General features: G+C 25.3%; 1 protein-coding gene across 6 annotated transcripts in view; it reads right to left on the bottom strand.

Annotated features, from left to right (window-relative positions):
* The window catches only part of LOC114120902 (rhodopsin-like), a 108,598-nt gene that overhangs the window by 16,372 nt on the left and 68,810 nt on the right, over positions 1–23,416 (bottom strand). For 5 of the 6 annotated variants that reach the window (XR_007604779.1, XR_007604780.1, XM_050202803.1 and 2 more), the window contains exons 2-3: positions 2,860–3,059; positions 2,330–2,489 (exon numbers count right to left, since the gene is read on the bottom strand). Coding sequence is in view for 4 of the 6 variants with exons in the window: in XM_050202803.1 (XP_050058760.1) it covers positions 2,330–2,489; positions 2,860–2,997 (298 nt within the window). In the remaining 2 variants the exon portion in view is untranslated. Of the gene's footprint in view, positions 1–2,329; positions 2,490–2,859; positions 3,060–15,224; positions 15,414–23,416 lie in introns of those variants that run through there. The other variant, XM_050202802.1, reaches the window with a different exon arrangement.

The following is a 23,416-nucleotide window of genomic DNA, read 5'->3' as shown; positions in this document are numbered from 1 at the left end:
GGGTGTTCTCCACATAAATTCTGCCAAATATGATTCCAGAAATTTTCTTTTCATTCCACGTAGCTTTTTATTTATTCAATTAGCATTTTAGCAGAACCTCACAACCTTCCGATGTTTTGGATGTGTGCCCCTGTATTCGGATCAACCAAATTATAAATGTGGCTAACAGTGTTATGTTGGAATCCAGCTTGCTGTAAGTCATTGTAAGCTTTTCAAAAATCTGACAAAATTATTGAGTATTCTCTTATATATATTTTTTATTAAAGGTAACAATGTTGTTTTCTATTTTCTAAAGTAGATCATCCATTACGAGCTCAATATGATAATTGTAGGAACAATAACAATACACTATGTAGCGGAATGATAACAGACAAGAGTGGCGAGGAGATGAATTTTATGTGGCTTATACTGGAGGGGCGATAACAAACAAGTACCAAATTATGTTTTGTAGATTTCAATTCATGACTTTTAATGTGTTCAGTAATTAATACAATCTTTTTTTTTCGTTATTTCGTAAGTGTTTAAAATAATTAATGATAGGATGTATTATTTTATTACGATATTATTATTGGATTTCATATAAAATGGCACAGTATTTTAAAGGGAAATTTAACAAATTTAAACGAATTTTTGTGCGTGCTCCAATGACTAGAGATTATTGCAAATGGTCGGGTAAATCCTCTAGTTTTTATGTAATGATAAATTAACTGTTGCAACAGTTTAGTATGAACAGATTGAGTAATAATATTATAGGTGTTATCGTTGGAACACAGTTCTATTATATTACAAGATTATACTGTAGAGAATGCATAACTGTCGTTAGCCATTTCGTATCATTCAACTCGGGTTTAGGTAAAAAGGTAAAATCCTTTTAATTGGATATTTATTTCAATATGTGTATCTATAAATTATTATATTTTATAAAACTATAGCGATATTATCAAATGCGAGAAACTTTATCATTAAAAATAAGGAACAAGAATTCTTATACGATTAAAAATTTAAAAGTCACAAGATACAGGAATTGGGACAAATAATATGACGCCGACCTATAGGAATAACTATAAGTATTAATACCCTACAGCATTGAAACAATGGTTTAGTAACACCCAGATAATTAATTTTATATCACCTAGCTATAATATACATAAAACGTTTTTAACGTATGTGTTATATTACATAAAAGTATTAGATGTTTATATTTTATTTGGAATTCTTTACTCAACAAATATGTTGTGCTTTTAGTACTCCATTCCATACTTTTAACGATAAGAAATTGTTCCAATTGCGATGGATTACGTTTATATTGTTTATCTTCGAGAAAAATGTTATATTTATTTATATTTACGCACGCATAGTAAAAAAAAAAGGAATGAACTAAATGGTATCAGTATATTACAGGTTATATGTAAATTTATTTATAACATAAAAAAAATCCTGATTTGGTCGGAAAAAAATCACGGAGTTATGTTCACAAAAAAAAGTTAAAAAATATTTTAAATGCCACTATAGTCCTACAAATATGTACACATGTACTGTATACAAGGTTAGGTTAATCGTGTTGAGTGAATATATATTTTTTGAACGTGTGTATCTAAATCAAAATATAAACGAGTGGTTTTCGAGTTATTAAACTTTCAGTATAAAGGATAATAATTTTTCTATTTTCTGAGCGCCGAATCTCTTATCTAACATATTATCTCGAAAATATAAACAATGTACCGATTGTTGGCATCCGGTAGACATGGATCATTTCCTTTATACTTAAAGTTTAACAACCCGAAAACCAATCGTTCGAGTTTTGATTTATGAATATAATATACAATTTTTTTTAAAAAAGTATCCTACAATTTACAAAAAAAAAAAAAAAAGAGGGTTCCCGTTTGAAAAATCAAAGTTTTATCACCATAATACAATTATTAAGTGATACTAAAAATCTATATTTTTCAAAAATATAGTACTTAAATGTATTAAAAATTCCTAAAATTATAGATTTTGAATAATTTCATTATCAAAGAGAAAAGAAGGAATGAGTGTACTTAATGAATCGCCTTGTATACTGTCTAATAACTATTAAAATTAACAATAGTTTTTATTCTTCACAATGTTGTATCTATTATAACTATTCGTATAATTATAATACTGTGTTATAGACTATTATAGTATATAATACTGTATCTAATTCTACATAATAGTATTCGCCATTGTAAAAATGATTTTTACATCAAGAATTTTTCGTTTTCATTTACATTAATTATACTTTGCATTTTATAAAAGACACATTTCTATATTAATTATTTAAAACTTTGTATTATTAATTAATAATTACCAAATAATGCCATAAAAAATCCATAAATAACACATATGGTTTGACCGAAAATCCAGCCTTTGGTGATGGCTGCGGCTAAGGTAACTGGGTTTCCCAATACAGACACGGCTAAGTCGGACGTTGCTAAGTTGAATATTATAACATTTTGAGGGGTCCATAGCTAAGGAAATAAATAATTTTTAAACTAATTAAGTGTTAGTAATATTGTACTAAATAAATAATAGACTATTTGATTAAATTGTTAGTAAATTAACGTTTGATTTAACAACACATAATAAAGCAAGTTATGAATTATGATAAAAATGTATAATATTTAAATTAAGTTTAATTATATTAACATAGAGCTGTGAATAAAGAAATTCAAAGGAATATTGCTTTATATAACTAATATTTTAAGGTTATAAGTCTTTATATTATTTATATAATATATATGTAATAAACAATAAACATCATGATTTTGTTATTATTAAATCATTTCAACATATTTTTTCTTTTTTATTGAATGCTATTTGAATAATTGTATTATTTACCCGTGGATCTCTAATCATTATGAAAATGACACATGTGTTGAAAAGAAATCCAACTATTCCGATAATACTCAGTACGATGGCAGCACCCAGGTAGATGGCATCTGAAATGTGCTGTGGCTGAGCGTATTCTCCGTTCATAAGGACACATCTTAAGACCACATTGAATGTTTGACATCAACGTATTTGGTTTTCTATAGTACCTGAAAAAATATATGTATAAAATATACAGTAATTGAATATTGTAAAATTATATTTAAATATTTCATGTATTATATTATAATTAAATTATATTTTAAATGTCAACGGCCACGATGGATAATACGATACATTAATATAAAAAAATATTACAAAAGACTATTATTGAGTTACTGATGTGGATGAAATATAGTTTGTAATTAATTAAGGTTATTAAACTTTTGCGATTGTATAATATTACAATCACAATGGTGCTGTATGCAACAGTCGTGCGATAGATTTAATTTTTTTTTTTGCGTTATTTAGTAGATACACTTGTGAGGGGTGAGTTACAGAAGTAGTAGTTTTCAAAGTCAAAAGCAATAATTAATATAATCACATTTGAATTATGAAATTTTAAACGGAACTATATTTATCTGAAAATAGTAAAAAAAAAATGTATTCACGGGTAACTAACTATAAGTACCATATTTCTATACATTTATTTACAAAAACTGCAAGGGAAACAAAAAAGACTTGTGAGAGTTATTTATACATTGTATACACTGTATGCTATTGTATACATTTAATATAAAATAATATAAACTATAATATAAGTTTGTACAGATAAATTTTTAATATTATTTGTATAATATAATGTAACATTATAAAAAATATGAATTGTATGATTGTTATAATATGGAAAAATGAATTACAAAAATGTATTTTTAAAGTACTTAACTAGTTTATTATTATATGTAATACTTTACATTTTTAAATTATATATTTAGTGGTGTTATAATATTATATATTTTAACATTAAATTAAAATAAGGTAAGCAAATGGATACCGCTCTGCTGTATACATTAGGTGTAGAGTAGGTAAATATTATGGGTTTGTTAAATTTAATTTGAATTTAATGATACATCATTCAATACTAAAAACGATTATATTTAAACTATATTTATTTTTCGTGTATTTTTTTATTTCGATAGCGCTATTAAGGTAATTGATTTTACTTTTAGGATTACAGTAGGTTGATATAATTTTTACCGAAGATATTGCATTTATTATATTATTGGTATTTAATCTTAATAATAATATATAGTATTTATACTATATTATAACTTATACAACTAACAATTTTATAACATCTTTCTGTAAATATTGTGCAACAGTAAAAATAGATTCATAGTGTAAATAGATAATATCTTAAAATAAATCAAAAATATCATTACGTAGGTATAGCAAAACTCATAATAATATAATAGGGGTGGCTCAATCTATGTATCTCGTTATAGTCGGTTGCTCTGACCATCTTATATTTTTATAAAATCAAAAATTTGATTATTATTATGAATTTAAATTTTTTATTATACATTTATAAAAATGTATCAAATTATACAAAATGTAAAAAAAATAACTAGTAAGGAATTAATATGAAAGTTGAAGCAGTAATTATAAAGAATATGAATTAGTAGTTCTTGCAAACAGTTCAAGAAAATATCATCGATGAATAATTAAAATAAACTGTCACAATCAATTGGAATTGGAGACAATAAGGTGAAATTGATATTAATTGGACATTTGAAAACAATTTGATTTTGTATGCTTAATAAATAATTAGTAAGGAATACATTGGGTGTAGTTGAGTTAAAACTTAACTAAAAGTAAAAAAATCTTTTCTTTTTTTTTTTTTACTAAGATGTGGTTATTATTATGTATAACCATGTATGTATAAAATACATTATACATTGTATATATTATTTTTTTGGGTTGGTCGATGGAAAGTAAAAAAAAAAAACATTAAAGGTTTTTTCTATTGTAATTAATGGTAAAAAAAAAAAATAGAAATATAAGAACTATACTATCGCATGAATCTCAAATTAATACACCTAAATAGGTTCATTAAAAAGTGTTCTCTCAATTAATTAAAAACTGAACCAAAATTGAAACAAAATTTTAATAGTGTTAGTAATTTATTATTATTTATGATTAAAACTCAATGTAAAATCGGCAATTCATCTGCTATATTTCAAAACAATTTGATACTTCGTTGTATAGCAAAAATTAGTTATTGAGATATTTAAGTTAAAGAGAATAAAAAGGAACTTTAAATAGAACTTGTATTTCATAAAAATGTATCATATTAATTAAAAAAATATTTTTACCCACACATCTAGTAATTTCTATTTATAAAAAGAATACTATCTACTACCTGTAATGATTAATGCCTAATGAGATAATTATTACAAGTTTAATGTTCATGATTATAGCTATTATTGATAAGACACAAAAAATGTGTTCATTTAATTTTAAAAATTAAAAAAAAATTGTGGAAAAAAACTTAGTATTTTTATTTTTTTATATATCATAAAACTCCACAATATTTAAAATTATAAAATAGATGGTCATTGTATTTTAATATAAATAAATACATTTTTAAAAAGTGACAATAAATAAATAATTTGATCAATCAATAAAGCTTCTTTAGGAATTATAATGTATTTAAATTTATTCTCGAACTCAAATAATATAATATAAGTTCTTATTGTCTATTGGTGTCAAGCTATTCATACAATGTTATATTCCTAAAAAAAATTTTTGAGTGTATGTTTTTTTTTTTCAAGTGGGCAGTGAAGAATAGTAACAACCTTATCATAAAGTCAAAAAACTAAAATTGTTCTTGCTTCACTAAAAATACTTTTCTTTTAGTCTTTATTATGCTAATTAAATCTAACTATTGTTATTACTTTAAAAGATCGCTTTTCGATATTTCTTAAAATACTTTTCATACGAAAATTATGAAAACTGTTCGTTTCCCACAACTCACAAGTTTACAAGATATATTTAAATTTTAAATTACCTGATACAAAAAAAGTTTGTAATTTTTACACATTATTATTTGTACTCGAGATTTATAATATATGATGTACTATATACTTGTATACTCGTATATTCGTATATATGATGTTTTATAAATAGATAAAAATTAATATAGGTATTTTTATTATTGAGGTGACAGATTTTCAACTTTGATTTGGTTATTCGTTTTTTAATAATCACTTAATATCTACTACCTAAGTACCATTTGAAAATGATTAATAATTGCAAATAATTATAGAATTTTTTTTTTTTACTTATGGAATGATTATTATTATAAATTATGATTCGTCTATCAACTTGTATTGGAAATTAATTATATATGTATATATATATATATATATATTTAATAAATAAATCGTCCAAAATATCATTTTTTTTTTTTTTTTTGTTAAAATATTGTTTTATAGGTTTTTCGCGCCACATTCAAACTAAATATCGTCTCTTATAATATTTAAAATATTATTTATTTATTAAATACATTCCAAATAACAATTTTGATAGGCTGTGTTTTAAGTTTTTAATTTAAGTATATACAAGAAATAAGATAGCTTATTATTGATATAAATTAAGTTAAAAATATTTTATATTAATTTAAATAAAAAAAAAAGAAATTTTTCAGTTTAAAATATTATACAAGTACTTTTACTATGTAGATTAACTGGTGATAAATACTTTTTTTATAAAATCATAATTTTCAAAAAAAAAAACTATTTTTTATCAGTAAAACTTGAATGGCTTCCAAAATATTTTTACTTATTAGTAAAATACAAGTAATTAAGAATTTTATAAGTATTTACATAACTACTTTAAAGAATTTTTAAAAATTCTTAAATTCTTAAAACAAATATAATACTATCTAATTTTTCTTCTGTTAATATGTTTTCAAATTTTTAAATACTAAGCAAATATTGGATTTGTAATTTTTGATTAAAATTCTTAAAATAGTAAAAATAAATTATAGATTATTATATAATGATTTATGAACGATCGTGTAAAATAAAGTATTAATAAGTAATAATTTATGATTTGATATTAAAATTATAATATATAAAACAATACTTATTATTGGGGTACATTATAAAACAAAAATTAATTTGTTCTTGTTAAAGTTTAATATTTATAAAGGGCTATAAAATAAAATACAGAAATACATAGAGTTATCCATTTTATGAAATTTTGCATTTTCGTTCTCTAAATATTAAACGAAGTACAACAATAAATATTATGATAAGCTCTGTTCTTGGAATTGATGTAACATCACTATATGAGTAGGTAGCTGAATTGCACCAAAATACACACTGACGAGTCTAAAAATTACAATGGAGTTGTTTTTTGAATAATTATACAGCTGGAAAACGAAAACCATAATTTACAAGTACGTCTAGTAATAGCAATATATTATTATACAAAGCAGAAAAATATCACATGACGTGCTGTTTGTATTAAAATTGTTCAACTTTTAAATCTGTATTATTTTTATTAGTAACTCTTTGGAGTGGTATAAAATCAATTACCTAATCATTTGTATTGGTTCCCTTTCATATTAGGATACCCGTGAACAAAATAGTAGACTGGGAAACAAACGAAGTCACCTTATCTCAACATTCCGTGAAAATTAACTTAATAACAACTTCAAAGACATATAATATTATCAATATAAGTGATGAATGGCAGAAAAACTGGAACAACAAGCACGTTAAGCCATTAAAGGATATAAAATTTACAAAAAAAAATGGAAATATCCCTTTGTTAAAAAGGAAATAAAAAAGAGAAAAGTAATAATTTATTACTTTTCTCTTCTTTTTATTTAAACTACCAAGTGAGAATATTATGACATTCATAATACGTACTTAACCCGTTAACCGTTTAACCCACTTCTATCTTATCACCAATATGATACAATATGAGTGAAAGTCTTACGATAAATTACATTACATTTAAATGCCTAAAATACACAGAAGCCTAGTAAGTCTCCATTAATTCGGCTTCATTATAACACGCACTCAACGTGAAAAATACAGTAGCAATTTATATATATATTTTTTTTAATAGAAAATCAAGTCACAAACTGTAAATAATTGTAAATACCAAAGTTTTTAATTATAAGTTCACTATTTCTATTTAATTTAATGTTGGCTAATAATCATCGTTGTTAAACCAATCTTAACAAATAATTTAAAAAGGGGGAATATATTATTATAATCTGTATTAATTATGTATGCGTGTATTGTTACTGAAAAAATTATTAAAATATCAGCGACTATTTTATTTTTGGTTAACAAAAATTGAATTTACTATATCTAGTTGTTTTATCTTATTGTAGTACAAATTATGATATAATTTAAACTTCAACTCTTATTTTAATCAAAAACATTATGATTGATTTTATAACAACTAAACCATGTTATGAAATCAATAGAATAATAATAATATTACACCTGTTATTATCAATCGTAATTAGTATTGTAACTAGTAACAATAGGGATCATCAATAAATAAAATATATTAATATAATATATTTCTATATTTAAATTTACGAGTATATAGTTACTAATAGAATGTATTAATTTTAACTACTCAATGATAAAACATTTTTTTTTACTTACAGTATTATTTTATTTTATTTTTATAGTTTATTTTGTTATCTCAAATCTAATATTTAGTTAATTATCTAAGCAGGCGTTCATATAAATATTCAATAACTACCAAATTAGGTAACAACAAAAAAAAATGTTGAAGTAAAAAAACATCACTGAAATAGTGAAATGTAATAATTAATTATTAAATAGCAGCTCGAATATTACAAAAATAAATCCAATAATAAATATAAGTGGGTATCTACTATAAAATATACTTTTTTTTATATATTATAATTGTATTTATAAAGCATCTATTAAAATAATACATATTTGAAGACAATCTCGGCAGATATCAATAACGCTAAATTTAATTTAATTTTTATTATGATTATAATTTATAAGAATTAAAATTCATAATTGTAATGTTCTCATATTATATATTATTAATAAGGACGACAACACATTTGGTTAGGTTAAAGTCAAAGTCATGGAGATGTTTGCTGGAATGTACAATTAGTAAATTGTTTGAATTCCATGTGCAAGGGATAAACCAAAGTTCTCAAAAAACTTATGAAATAAGATCAGTCAAACTTCTATAATAAATTAAGATTAAATTCTATAAATTCTACTATTATTATCAATATTTCGAACGATATTTTGGCTTGGTTTATATAAATTTAGTTCAGAAATAAAATACTTATTGAATTAAAATAGGTACCCATGTAATGATAATATGATATTGTTTAACTAATTTCAAGCCTTACGTTTTGTATTCATAAAATCATAAAATGCAATAGAATGAAACAATTTATTGTAATTTCATTTATAGAAATTCTTGCTCTTAAAATATAAATTTGACAAAACACCTGTAAATATATATTATATATATATAATATTTATAATATATATTATATATTTTTATGGTTACCTATACTTATTAGTTATTTTAAAATTATTTTTAGCAATATATATATGTATAGGTAATCATAAAAATAAGGTAGATACTAGATAGTGGGTAAGTGGGTATCACTACAGTAAATTTAGTGTTGAGTAAATCACTGTTATGGGTATGTTTAATTTAAATTTAAATATAATAAATAAAATAAATAAAAAATAAAATAAAATAAATAACAATAAAAATAAATATTGTATCAATGGTCATTGCATACGAACAATTAAATTAATTTATTTTACATTAATTATTATTTATTACGTTAAAGTTTGATTTAATTTATAACAAAATGCGTAATTTCGTTCGAATTTAAACTACAAATAAACATAAAAAAGTCGGTAAGTGGGTACCGCTCTGCTGTACATTAGGAAGTAGGGTGGACCTCGGACTAGGGTAGGTTACATTTGAATGCAATGATAGGTATCATTGTATACGAAAAACGATTCTGAACGGAGATGATTTTTCAGTCTAGGATATATTATATTTAAATATTGTCGTATATTCTATTTTGAAACAAATATTTTATTTTTCAATTAGGACGCATTCGCAAAAGGCATGGTTAATCAATTTTGACTTTGACTTTAGGTATAAATACAAACAATTTTATGAATTTTGAACTATAAAATAATTTGCAAATATTCATGATTTTGACGAATTTTTGTCAAAATTTGAACTTCAAATGCTAATAAAAAAAAATTGTGCCTATGTATTCTTATAATTTTTTAATCACTATAAGAATAACATATGAGGAACTTTGTATAAAATTTTCAAGTATTTTGATAGGGCCAAAAAAATTTTATCGACACTTCAAAAAAAAATTTTCAGAAAAATTGAAAATTTCAGTTGTCTATTAATAGCTCAAAAAAACTCAAAATATTTTGAAAATTAAATCATGTAAAGAAAATGCCAATCTAAATAACTGGTAAAATTTTCAAGTATCTACAACTTATACTTTTTGAATAATAACAAATATTTAAAATCGTTTGAGGCTAAACCGTTATTTAACGCGGTTCTGTAAAAATTTAAATTTTAAACACTCATAAAATTTTTTTGTCTGAATCCGGTAGAGTTTTTTTTACAGATATTTGAAGAAAAATTTATGGAGAACCTTGTACCAAATTTTTAAAACTTAGTTATAAAAGAAAAAATTTTACGATTTTCCAACCACAAAATTACTTGCAAATTTTCGCAATTTTGACATATTTCGTATAAATTCAAACTTTAAGCACTTATAAAAAAAAATTGTGACTAACGATTTCGGATTTTTTTTATCACTTTAAGAACAACTTATAAGAAACCTTGTATTAAATTTTCAAGATTTTCTGGCAGCCAAAAATTTTTTATCGTTATTTAAAAAAAAAATACTTAGAAAAATTGAAAATTTCAATTGTCTATAAATTGTTCAAAAATAGTCAAAATTCTTTGAAAATTTAGCTGTTTAGCTGTGTATGGACAACGCTAATATAAACATTTGGTGAAAATTTCAAGTATTTACATCGATTATTTTTTGAGTTATAGCAAAATAAAAAATTCGATTTTGACGAAAACTGGTTTTGCGTAAAAAATCCCGTTTTCCCCTTTTTTTGGGGGGCGGGTTCCAGATTCATTAAAAAAATATTGAAAATTTTTAACTTTTTGAATAATAATGAATATTATTTTTGTTTAAGTTTATTAATAATATAATGTTTTCAATGTTTCCATACTATATAGTTATTAGTTACTAGTATATATAATATTATTTCCTACATTGTGTGATTTCCAATTGTGTCCTATAACATAGCGTGATTTGAACTTTCGTGTTTAAGTACTAAATAGTATAGCTTAACTTTTCGAAATTAGTGACTATTGTATTTTACTTGTCAGATATACTTTTTTTATTTTTATTCAGACACATAATTATTATTTATTCACCATCTTATATATTGTTTATAACTAGCATTTGAAAGGTTATTCTGCTATTTATGAACTTTCTGTTTAATATTACAATTACAAAATATAGGGTAACCTTCTTAAAGCCTAAATAATAAATCGGGAAATAATTGTTTTATTCTTTTTTATTGTTATTATTTATTGTAACCCTAAGCATCAGTAATCATTATTCACTGAGGCTTATATCAATTTATAAGATGATTAAATAAGTCGAAATATTTAAATGTTATATTAGAAAAACCCTGGTATCAAATTGTATGAACTTTAAAAATTATAAAACAGAATCTTTTACATCATTTTATACAAAAGAAACAAATTATCAAAAATGGAAAAATTACAAATTATAAAAACTTTACCAACACAAATATTATTTATTATTAATGAAAATAGACTATTTGAACCCTTTAACTATTAAAATAGTATAGACTTTAATAGTTTTTAATATTAATTATATTATTGTTATTTTATTTTTAGACATTTCTAATAGCAATATAATTAATACTTAATAGTATTCTATCTTCTACAATATAAATTGGGATAGTAATCATATAAAGCTTATAACAGTTTATACGGATATTAGCATTAATGGCTATTATAATATTATGAAGTATACATTCTATTGGTATAATAATAATTCTTATATTGTTTATGAACATAAATTATAATTGTATTATTAAATGCATTTATTTATTTTTAATATGAATAATATATCAATAAAATAAGTGTTTATAATACATGTATATTGTATATCATTGGGCCATAGATAATTTTAAGCAGATCATTTTCGTCATTTAACTCACTACCTAGGTTCCAGAGATAAATCAGAAACTCATCGATAAAATATTAAAATTATTAGTCTACACTTTTCGCCGATGGTATAAATCGCAATTTCGGTAGGTATGTCGTATGACACGCTTTGGCTGCCGATAGAACGCATTTTTAATATTAATTGTATAATAATATACTGTATGAATGCATACTAGCCGAATTATTATTAAAGTAGGGACTGATATTATATTATTAATTATTGAATTTAACTTTTGTTATCTATAACATGATCATTGGTTTTGGCCTTATGAAACTAACATAGGTACTAAAGTATGCTTAATCATATTTATTTATTAATTTGATTTAAAATAATCACTATAAATTATAGATACATGGTTGTTTCGATAAAATGTATTATACAATATAATTCAAAAACGTATGTCATACTATCTAATATCTATTAATACAATGCCTATTATTGATGGACAGTAAAGAGGAACTTTAAACCTTGTGAGTGAATTAGTTTCCGATATTTCCTTTATGTTTATGTTTTAATAGAGTCCCAAATTCGTTTGAAGGAGTATGAATTGATTTCTAGCACACAATTCGCCACACATATAATTGATTTCCAAACTTTTAACTATTAGTATTACTCAGAAGACACCATGAGGAAATTTCAGACTGACAAGTCTCCTAAAATTTTTTTTAGCTATTTAATTTGGTCAATCGTCATATTTTAATATTATTAATTGATCAAGTCATGTTATTGAATGTTGTAATTCATTTTCAAAGTAGTCTTATTTCATAATATATTAAAGGACTATAAGGAATAAAAATTTGTAACACATTGTTTTCAAAAATTGGTATCTACCAATGAATATTTTGTAATACTTGTATGTCATTTCTTTCGTAAATAGTTATAAATAGTTATTTTTTCTAATTTACCACTGATATTCGACCAACAGGAAATCAACTCATACATTCGCCCTAATTTCTACTGATTCAATATACGGATATCAATTTAGGTAAATAGCCAAAATAGGTACCTGGGAATCAACTCGTACAACTACTTGAGAACTTTATAGGGGATTCTTAAGTAGTTAAGAACCCCTTTTCAAGGGTCCAATACCTATTTACTTTTGACGCTTGTGGAAAGCTTATTTATTTAATTTATTTTTTATTAAATTTAATAATTTATTGGTTATATTGTGTGTTGTTATTGCAAATGTGTGTATTATACTATTCAGATAAATAAGTAAATTAAAATATATATACATACCTATATGTGCTCACCCATTATGAATAAATGTGATGTACTTTTGTCGACGAACATTAAAATATTTAATGACATAATAATATAAGATAGGATATGGATAATGGATATGGTGATTTATGTATTTAAATGTCAAAAATCTGGGCAATTTAATAAATGACAATTCATTTTTAAGTTAAAAGATTTATATAAATATTAACCTAATGCATCTATTATCTAATATCATAAATTCATAACATTCAATGATTTTGTATAGCTAAATAGATTTTTAATTTCCATAAAAATTAATTGTGTTGCAATTATAATAATAATAAGTTATTGAAGTGTTAAATGTAACGATGGTAGTGGTTATCGGATTTTATATGTTATGTACTTATGTGTAATGTGTATTAGTTATAAATTATAATCATAATATTATGATGTAATGACTATTGACTAGGAACTCTATTTCATAGATTATTAAAAATAGAATAAAATAATAGATATGCTTTTACATCATACTAAATGGTTAATAACTTTATCTGCAATGTGTACCTACGACTAAGAGAAAACATATCTAAATCATAAATACCTATCTCTTCCCTATAACGATAACTGGTGATACTAATAAGTATATAGTTAATAATATAATATTACAGGATATAGGGAGCCAATAAAAGTCGAAACTTATAGCCGACTGAGAAATTTGACCAAGATCACTGCAGTTGAATAATTATAGCTATGTATTTATACATAAAAGATGTAATGTAATATAATATGTACCTATATTTTTATTTTAATATATAGGTATTTTACTATTTTAGTAAATAAAGATGACTATTTATAATTTTTATAACATACACAATGAATATCAATTATATTTATGGTGACCCAGTATGAAAACCATAAAATGTATATTTTAAAACTTTGCTCTTCTATCATAAATGTGTATAGACTTTATAGTATAGGTATACTGCATATTATTCTACCCATTTTGTTCATAAATCATCTCTACTTATACATCGATGTTTTTTTATCTAATCACCTACTCTATAACTATTTTAATTTCTATAGTCAACTAATAAAATAATTATTTTAAATTATAATATTTCATCTCTTTGTCAACTTATTAGGTGTACTTTTTTATGATGAAAATACTTTGATCTTAAAATATTGTAAATATAAGAACTATTTTAATATATGATTATTGAAATTGAAAACATAAAACTTTGTATACAAACATTTATTAATAACATGTTTTTTATGTATTTAACTTAAATAATATAAGTAAATTGTCTTGTATTAAGTTAAACCTTAAACCTTAAAATATAAATGAATAATCAAATTATAAAATAAATTATTAGCATGTATTTGTCCGTATTTCCGTAATATATTCAAAAAACTAGTATAATTGCACGTACTTCACACTTATTAAGAAGTAAGAACACTAGTCAATGTATTAAAAAAGAATACTGCCTCCTAGAAAAATAGTAGATACTGGTCACCATAATTATAATATATAACAACGTACCAGATAGCTTAAACACCTGATGCAAATTATACTGCATGACTTTATGAATATTGTCTATTTAAGAAAAACTTAAAAACTTAATTATTATTTTAATGAATACTATTTACTTAGTTTTATTCTTATCAATAACTATAAAACCGCAAACGATAATTATTAAGTATATGAGTCGTTTAAAAATAAAATACATTCATCACATCGTTCAGAATCTAATAGATTATAGGTACTTACTATGCTTATATACACCTAATATACTGCGAATATCATCATATTAAATAATTTGCAATCGAAACTTACTAATATGCTCTAGTAAACTTCCATCTGTTTTGATAAATCAACGGTTTTTGTTTGAACGAATGAAAAAAACAAAAAAAAAAACGGACAAGCTAACGAATAACGTTCGGATGCGTAACACACAAGTTTGTTATTTTTACAGCGAAACACCAGCGAGCCACGGGCAACTTGAACAGCGGTCAGTGATTCACACAGAGCAGCACTGGTACCAGGACCGCAGTCGATGATGAATGTAGATGACGTCGCGTCAGCGTCAAGCGGGCAGTGGCGGCAAAACCATCGCTACCGAGTACCGACGCTAGTACACTAGTATGCTACCGTTAACCAGTCTTATAATGTTCTGGTACACGGTTTCCTCGTTGTCAAAGAAGAAAAACGAGCAAAAAAAAAAAAATACAACAAAACGTTTGTGAACACCGCCGCAGTAGGTCGGCAAAATAAACGGATGTGTTGCGGCTGTGTGTGAAAAAATAAGTCTTACATGATAGATTCCTGAAAATTCGCACCGCACAATTTATTGTGAACCAAATATACACGTAGGTACGAAATTACGATTATTAGCATTGTAATTGTCAACCGTCGTTAGACATATTATTTATAATATTATACACAATTTATTAGAACAATTTGAACATTTGTACTAGTGTACTACTTAATTGAATTAATTTTGGGGATCCATTTAAATAAAATAATATAATTAATACTTCATAACGTAATATTATATCATACTATTTTTGATTTAGTATTTCATGAAATACTAGTATTTTACCATATTTTTTTTAAAAATACACTTTATTTTGATGGGCATTTATTATTAGTTTCTTACTTAAAAGTGATTGTTTTTTTTAATATTATAAAAGTACCTACCTACTTATAATTGTTTTAGTAACAATAAAAACACATAAATTCATACGATACAATATGAATAATAATCTCATAAATAAACTAAAATATAAAATACTTTTATTACAATACAATTTTAAACTTATTTAGGTACTTTAATATAATAATACGTCAATCATGTTAATCAATACATTAATATTATCAATAGTTGTGTTAAAAAAAATTCAACGTTTCACATGAAATATTTCAGACTTCAAACGCTGTATTTTATAATATGAGATAATACTTGATTTTTGTTTATCTCAAAATGAAAATTATTATGGTAATATAAAAGGGACTAAAAATGTTGACCTTTCAAAGTTTCTTCAACACGATTTATTTAACATTTTAAAGCCTAAATTAGTTAGTATAATAATTATCTTATAAAAAATTGTCATTAATCTGGTTAAAAGGTGAATGCGAGAATTCCGAGGTGTCTCATCGATATGAACAATGTGTTGGGTACCAAACATTTTTTGAATGAAAAGTTTCAACGATGTGTTGCAAATTTGCAATTCGTCGTTAACGTACAAAGTACGATGATGACGTTTTCAAAGGTGGTTGGCCACGCGCCCACATGGAAATTTTAGCGTACGTCGCATATAATAATTCAAAGTTCAGACTAGGTACTCCATTGAATTTTCAAAGTTCCGCCGATCATCTGTTGCGTGCGCTGCGGCGGGGCTGGCGTCTATAATATTACTTTACATCTCCTCTCCATACACCTCGTCGTTGACCCCCCCCCCCCCAAATCCAATTACGCTAGAGGTCTAGGTCTCGTAGTCATCGTAGTAAAGCCGTCGACCGGTATCACGGCCCTTCTCCGCCACTCACGTCCGGACACAACCGTCGCCTACAGTGCACTCACTACTTATATATTTTACACACTCGCGTCGTACTTGATGGGATCCTGGTAAGCGGTGTACGCGTTCGCCGACACAACGCAACTCGGCAGAATGTTTTCGTCGACCTCATGTTTACTTGTATCGACCATTCTGCGATCCTGATACAAGTCCGGGCGCTATGCATTTCATACGGTCGATCTCGCGGTTTTTGAAAATCCGAGGGAAACAAACGTGTGCTCGCGTGTCGTAGTTGATATCGCTGCCGCGGCCGTATCGGACGCTGGCTGGTAAGAATGACAAATACAAAAAAAAATATTTGTTCAACGGGTATTCGTGACTGGGATGATATTATATTTTTTTTCACAATTATCACGGTACTGTTTTATGTGTATCCGTCCTAAAATCATCTTCACATCATCCTATCTATTTATCCCTTTCCTCTTTCGCCCTCAATCTCTCTCCCAGACAAATATTTTTCCGCTTCAAACGCTTTTTTTTTCATCGAGGTAGATCCGGTAAGTACGTCTACCAGGGCAACATGCGACTAGAGTTGCGATTTTGTAGCTTACCTCGTACTATCATAATCTAATATCGTATAACATTATGTGCAAAAATATATTTTGTTTTTACATTTTAATATTTCTATGCGGACGAAATATAACAAGTTTTCGCGATTCATGGGGGATTCATGCTCAGGGCGGCACATTATTATAATAGTAATCGTATACATCAATATATTATATTATACAATATAGATTATCATAATAGTTTCATATCGATATTTATTATTTCATAAAACATATCTTCTAAACATTAAAACGTTTGTCCTTCTTAGATACAAATATAAATATTACAAATTTCAGGGGATAAATGCAAGTATAATTGCTGGTTATATGGTCGTCTGGAAAATTAAAATCAAACCATTTCCACGATCATGCCTCGTAGAATAGGTTTTGGATTTTTGCAATATATATATATATTTTTTTATGACAGAAAAATAAATTTTAACAATTTAATACTTATAATTATTTAACCTTTGTTATAACTTTTGAAAACACAGTTTTTAAAATGGAATCAACCGTGAGCACTACATAAATTGTTTATTTGTAAAAAAAAAAAATGATTAAAATGAGATTATTTGACCAAGACTGAAAGATTTAAGTGTTTGTTCTACAACAAAATTCTTATTGTACTACTATAATATATAGAGACAAAAATATGAGAATGTGCATATAATTTCTATACCTATGTATATTGTATATAAGTAATGATTTACACATTTTAAATTCTTAAATGTATGCACATATCAAAATTCAAATAATAATAAATGCCAGTCTCCATTGTGGCATTATTAGTTATTAAAATTATTTTTATAAATATTAGATTTTTATTTTACCATTAGTAACCAAAATAATATTATACTAATATGTATAAAATGTTTGTTATTGACAATATAAAGATTTACCAAGCACATATTGTTTTGTCATTTGTTCAAAATCTGATTTTTTAAATTTTAAAATATATTTATTGACCAAAATTTAAATTATTTAGATTCACTGTTTCTTAAAAAGTATTCTATGGTGATATAAAATTCTATTTTAAAGTAAAAACCATACTTTTTTTATAATATATTTCCAAACCAACAGATATGTTTTTAACATTTTAATATTATATATTATATATACCTAGTAATATGGTATCTAAATTTAAGTTCAAACGATTAGGTATGGTTTCTGCATTACTAATATAATATGCGTTTAAATTATTAATAGCCTGTGATAATATAGTTAAAGATAATATGAAGACTTACAATAAAGTGCGATGTAATAAAGTAGTACAGCGCTGGTTAAATCTGTATTTACCATATAGTTCATGATATTTTTTTCGATTTCTTGAGCTGTTTTATAAACATCATAAAAAATATATCAAAGAAAAATGTACGTCTCCTTGTATTTAATATGCATATACATTTAAACGAGACATGTATGTAAAACAATAAGATGGTGTATTTGTACTTTATTGATGTATCAGAAAAATGTATAGAAAGAGGTGAATTTAGTCGAACAATATAAAAAAAATATTTTTAGTATTACTCATATATGATACAGCTGATGTAGGTACTTACATTTACCCATAAAAACAATTTGCAAGTGCAATGAAATAGTTACAAAATTGCGCAACTTCTGCGTTAAGGTATATTTTTACACGTGTAAATTATATTGTATACTATTATACTATTATACTTACTTTATAATATTATACATTCTTATTATTTTGTTATTATTGAATAACATTTTAGATTGTGATTGGAGTGATGAAAATGTATTTATAATTTATACAAAATAATTTTCTGGAAAAACATATTACAATAATACATTGTAGTTATGGACTATGCTTTTTTGGGACGCAATATTTTATAAGAGCAAATATTATTTCGTTATAAATCATGTTGACAATCAGCTGAGCTTGAATATTAGAATTATACTTTTAACTTAAATACATATTATTATTATAAGTCATTAAATAATATTTTACCGTTGTCAGCGTTGGTAAATACCAGCTCATATTTTTGGTTTACGAGCGTAAATATATTGTTTCTTTGTACAGAATCCATATTAAATTGTATTATATGGCGTAAGTTAAAAATATGTGACAGCTGGATGGTTATACTTTGATCTGAGAAATCATCTAGTATAAATATTATAAAAAAATATATAAAATAGGAAATAAATTACCAGCCAGAATAAGTTATGCTTGAAAGATAAAAAGGCGCACTAAATAATATAGTAATGTAGTAATAATAAACGTTTTTGATATCGAAACATCGTTTAAATATTTGGTATTTTTCAAAATGTCATTTTACGACATTCTTTTCTTTGGACATATTATTTAAATTCAAGATATCTAAACCAGTGTGAACGCTGTATTATTACATGTGCAAAATATTCACCAGCTTTAGATTCCTTAGTCAGGGCTACAAAATGTATTGTTGTATAATTTCTCAATGTCTAAAAATACGTTTTATTCGAAACTAAAATTAACATTGTTTTCCATCAGTGATATGCTTATTTTAAACTGTTGGAATTCTACATTTCCATGAAATGCGAATATTATAGCTTTTGTACATTTTAAATACAAAATACCTATCCTAGTCAACGCCCAATGGGTATTAAATCGAGTAGATTAAATTATAACTTCTTCGAATATGTTAATAATATAATTGTATGAATTATTATTGTTATTATTTTGATTGCAGGACTTGAAACACGAACTCTCGCGTTGTGTCCGCTGAACCGTGCAACGTGGGAATTGGCGGTTTTGGCGGCGGCGATGCTCTACACTTTCTGTAGTCCTGGTACCGAGTTCCCCCGAATTTCGTTAGTTTTGTGTCGTTGACGTCGTTGACGGCCAATGACGGGCACGTTGTAATCATTATAATTGTTGCTGCAGTCGTCGTCGTCGTCGTCGTCGTTGTTGTTGTTGTTGTTGCGTAGTCCGCTTGGACAGTAAGAAACACACTTGATCACGAATGTCAGATGGAATGGGTCGGCAAATATTAATAATAGTAATAACAACGGTATTAATTGATTTCGGCGAATAAATTTTTGCCCGGCGCGTCTGGCTAATCAGGGGACCATGAGCTCGACGGCAGTCATCGGCGGACGCACGCCACACGCAACCGAATAGCCCGTGCGCCAACAACAGGATACCAGCCGGGCGCCTCCGATTCACGATGCGCGATGCAGGTGAGTAAAAAAAAAATTGATCTCATGACAATAGTATTATTATTATGACGATGTGTGTATTTACATAGCTCGTATGCATATTATTATTTATTATAATTTTATTGCGTCCCCATAGCCATATAATGTAGGTTTACCAAGTATATTATGCAGTGTGGAGTTACAAAATATAATGAATATAATATTCTTTCATAGTCATTATATAATATGTAGGTACAATAGGTACATAGATAGAAGTATAAAGGCACCAGCATCCTGCATATAATATATTAGTATATCTCATATTATGTATAAACATCACTATTCATAATTTATAATACATTTTGTCCAGTCTTGTATTTAGAAATTTTTAGAGTGGATGGGGTGGAGATTGAAGGTACCCCCAAAAAGATTTAGAAAATGTATACCATGTAGGTTCATACTCGTATGTTTTATGATGTTACCAAACTATATTCGTTTTAAAAAAAAATTATATTATATCTTATATAATATAATAATAATTTATAATTTTAAAGTCATATATACGTATGTATAGGTGAATATATTACTATTACGACGGTGTATGTATATCAGCTAAAAGATGATCGAACACATTTATCATTTTTTTTTCGGAGGGTAAGATCAACTTTCTAACCACCCACTGAATATAATTGTATATATTTTTTTATATATTATTCGTTATTGTATAGTGAATAATTTCACATAATTTGATGTTTAGTTTTAAGTTTAGCTGCCTTCGTATATTTTTTACATTTATTTGATTTTCTGCATGTTTTTAATTTTTTATATACATTATACATTATTTATATAAGTTCTACATTCCTTTAACAATTTGGTCATAGTTGCTACTCTCCATGACTCCATTCTCTCCACACCCTCCAACAATACACAAATTAGTAAGGTTCGAACATCGTGCATCATACATACGTTACACCATTAATTATATACATTATTAGTAAGTAATACGTATTATACACGTTTAAATGCTGTGGTTTTGTCAAGTAGAATTTTATTGTTTACGTTTAGATGACTAAATAGTCAGCAAGTGTATGTCCGAGTCAACGATATAATCAGTCGGAGACGTCTGGATGTTTTTAGATAAAACTTTAGGTCACGTAGCGCAGTTGTCTTATTTAGTGAATAAGTACACAGTCTAAAATTTAATGAGTGTAAATATATAATGTTCAAAAGAGTTTAAACGTACCTATAGCCTTTAATTGCTTTAATTCTAGTACGTTTATTTTATAGTACAGTTTCTTTTGTTGATAAGTATTTATTATAATAAGAGTTTAATTTGATGGTACCTACGTAAAATTATCAATTAATTAGAATTAAGAAAACAATATAAAAATTAAATTAGATAAATTAAATTACTTTCGTTAATAACAGTTTTATTGGAAATGAAAAAAAAATAATAATTTGTGATACTGATTTATTCAAATATCAGTGAAGACATTTATTGAATTATTACTTTTTTTTTACAAAACAAACCTCGTCTCATATGAAACAGTTTTTTCAAAATTTATACTCAAGCAGACTATGAAAATCAAGCTCGAATGACCTATAATGATTCTAAGCTAAAAAGGGTACCCATTTATTCAAACGGACTAAAAACTGAGCTTTAATAACTTATGGTAAGTTAAGTATAAAAAACAAGGCACGGGTGACGCCTGATATATTATGACGATCATAAAAAAAGACTTTGTATAATATCATAAATAAAAATATTATACAATATTAATAAAATACGATTTCTATATAATAATCACTATTGGCTATAATATTGACAACCTAATTCTGTTGGGATAAGTTGAAGGAGGGGGAGTGGTGAGGAGAAATCACATTAAAGCTGTTTAAAATAGTTTTTTTTTAAATATATCGATGATGATATAATGCTTTGATCGTAATTGAAATAAAATATATAAGTTAAATTTCGATGATGGGTCCTAATCAAAGAATTAAATTATATTAAATTGGATAAATGGGTTTAAAGCTATTTTATAATTTTATATTGTTTTTCCTTTTGACGATTGTAGATAATACGATATAGTTATATTTTTAATCAATATTACTGAATAATAATATCACGATTTTTTTATATAGGTATTACAAATTAAAATATGATCTACTACTATTATCATGGTTTTTATGGAATATGAACCATTTATTTTTATACATCATTAAATAACACATTAAATTTTAATATAAAGTACAAGAAGTAAAACTTCTAAATATTAATTCCTATCCTCTGTAGGTGAGTGATAAAATCTTTCCATATACCTATTTACAGTTTTTAATGCTCGTCTTTTTAAATATAAAATTTTTTAAAAAAAATGGAAAAGATTTTTGGCCACCCCAAATATATTCAAAGATGGACAAGTTAATACGAAAACAACTTGAGTTGGTTAAGTTTAGTCAATGTTAGAAACGTAGTTATGCTATATAATGTACAGCTTAACATTATATATAGCTCCTTTTTTTATTCTTACAGTGATACATATATTAACACAAATAAAATAACACGACACAAAAATATAAGAAATATTAAATTACATTTATTTTACCATAGTTTATAGTATTATACTGTATATATAATTGTATAGGTAATAAGTCTATTCATAATATATCATACTTATATGGGTTAAAAACTCAAATTCATAGCTCTTTTAAAATTTAAAAACAACATCATATAAAGTTTACTTTTTTTTGTTTAAAATAGGAAACA

Source organism: Aphis gossypii, chromosome 3 (assembly GCF_020184175.1).
Source record: "Aphis gossypii isolate Hap1 chromosome 3, ASM2018417v2, whole genome shotgun sequence".
Taxonomy (NCBI): Eukaryota; Metazoa; Arthropoda; class Insecta; order Hemiptera; family Aphididae; genus Aphis; species Aphis gossypii.
This window is presented reverse-complemented; position numbering and strand designations above follow the sequence as displayed.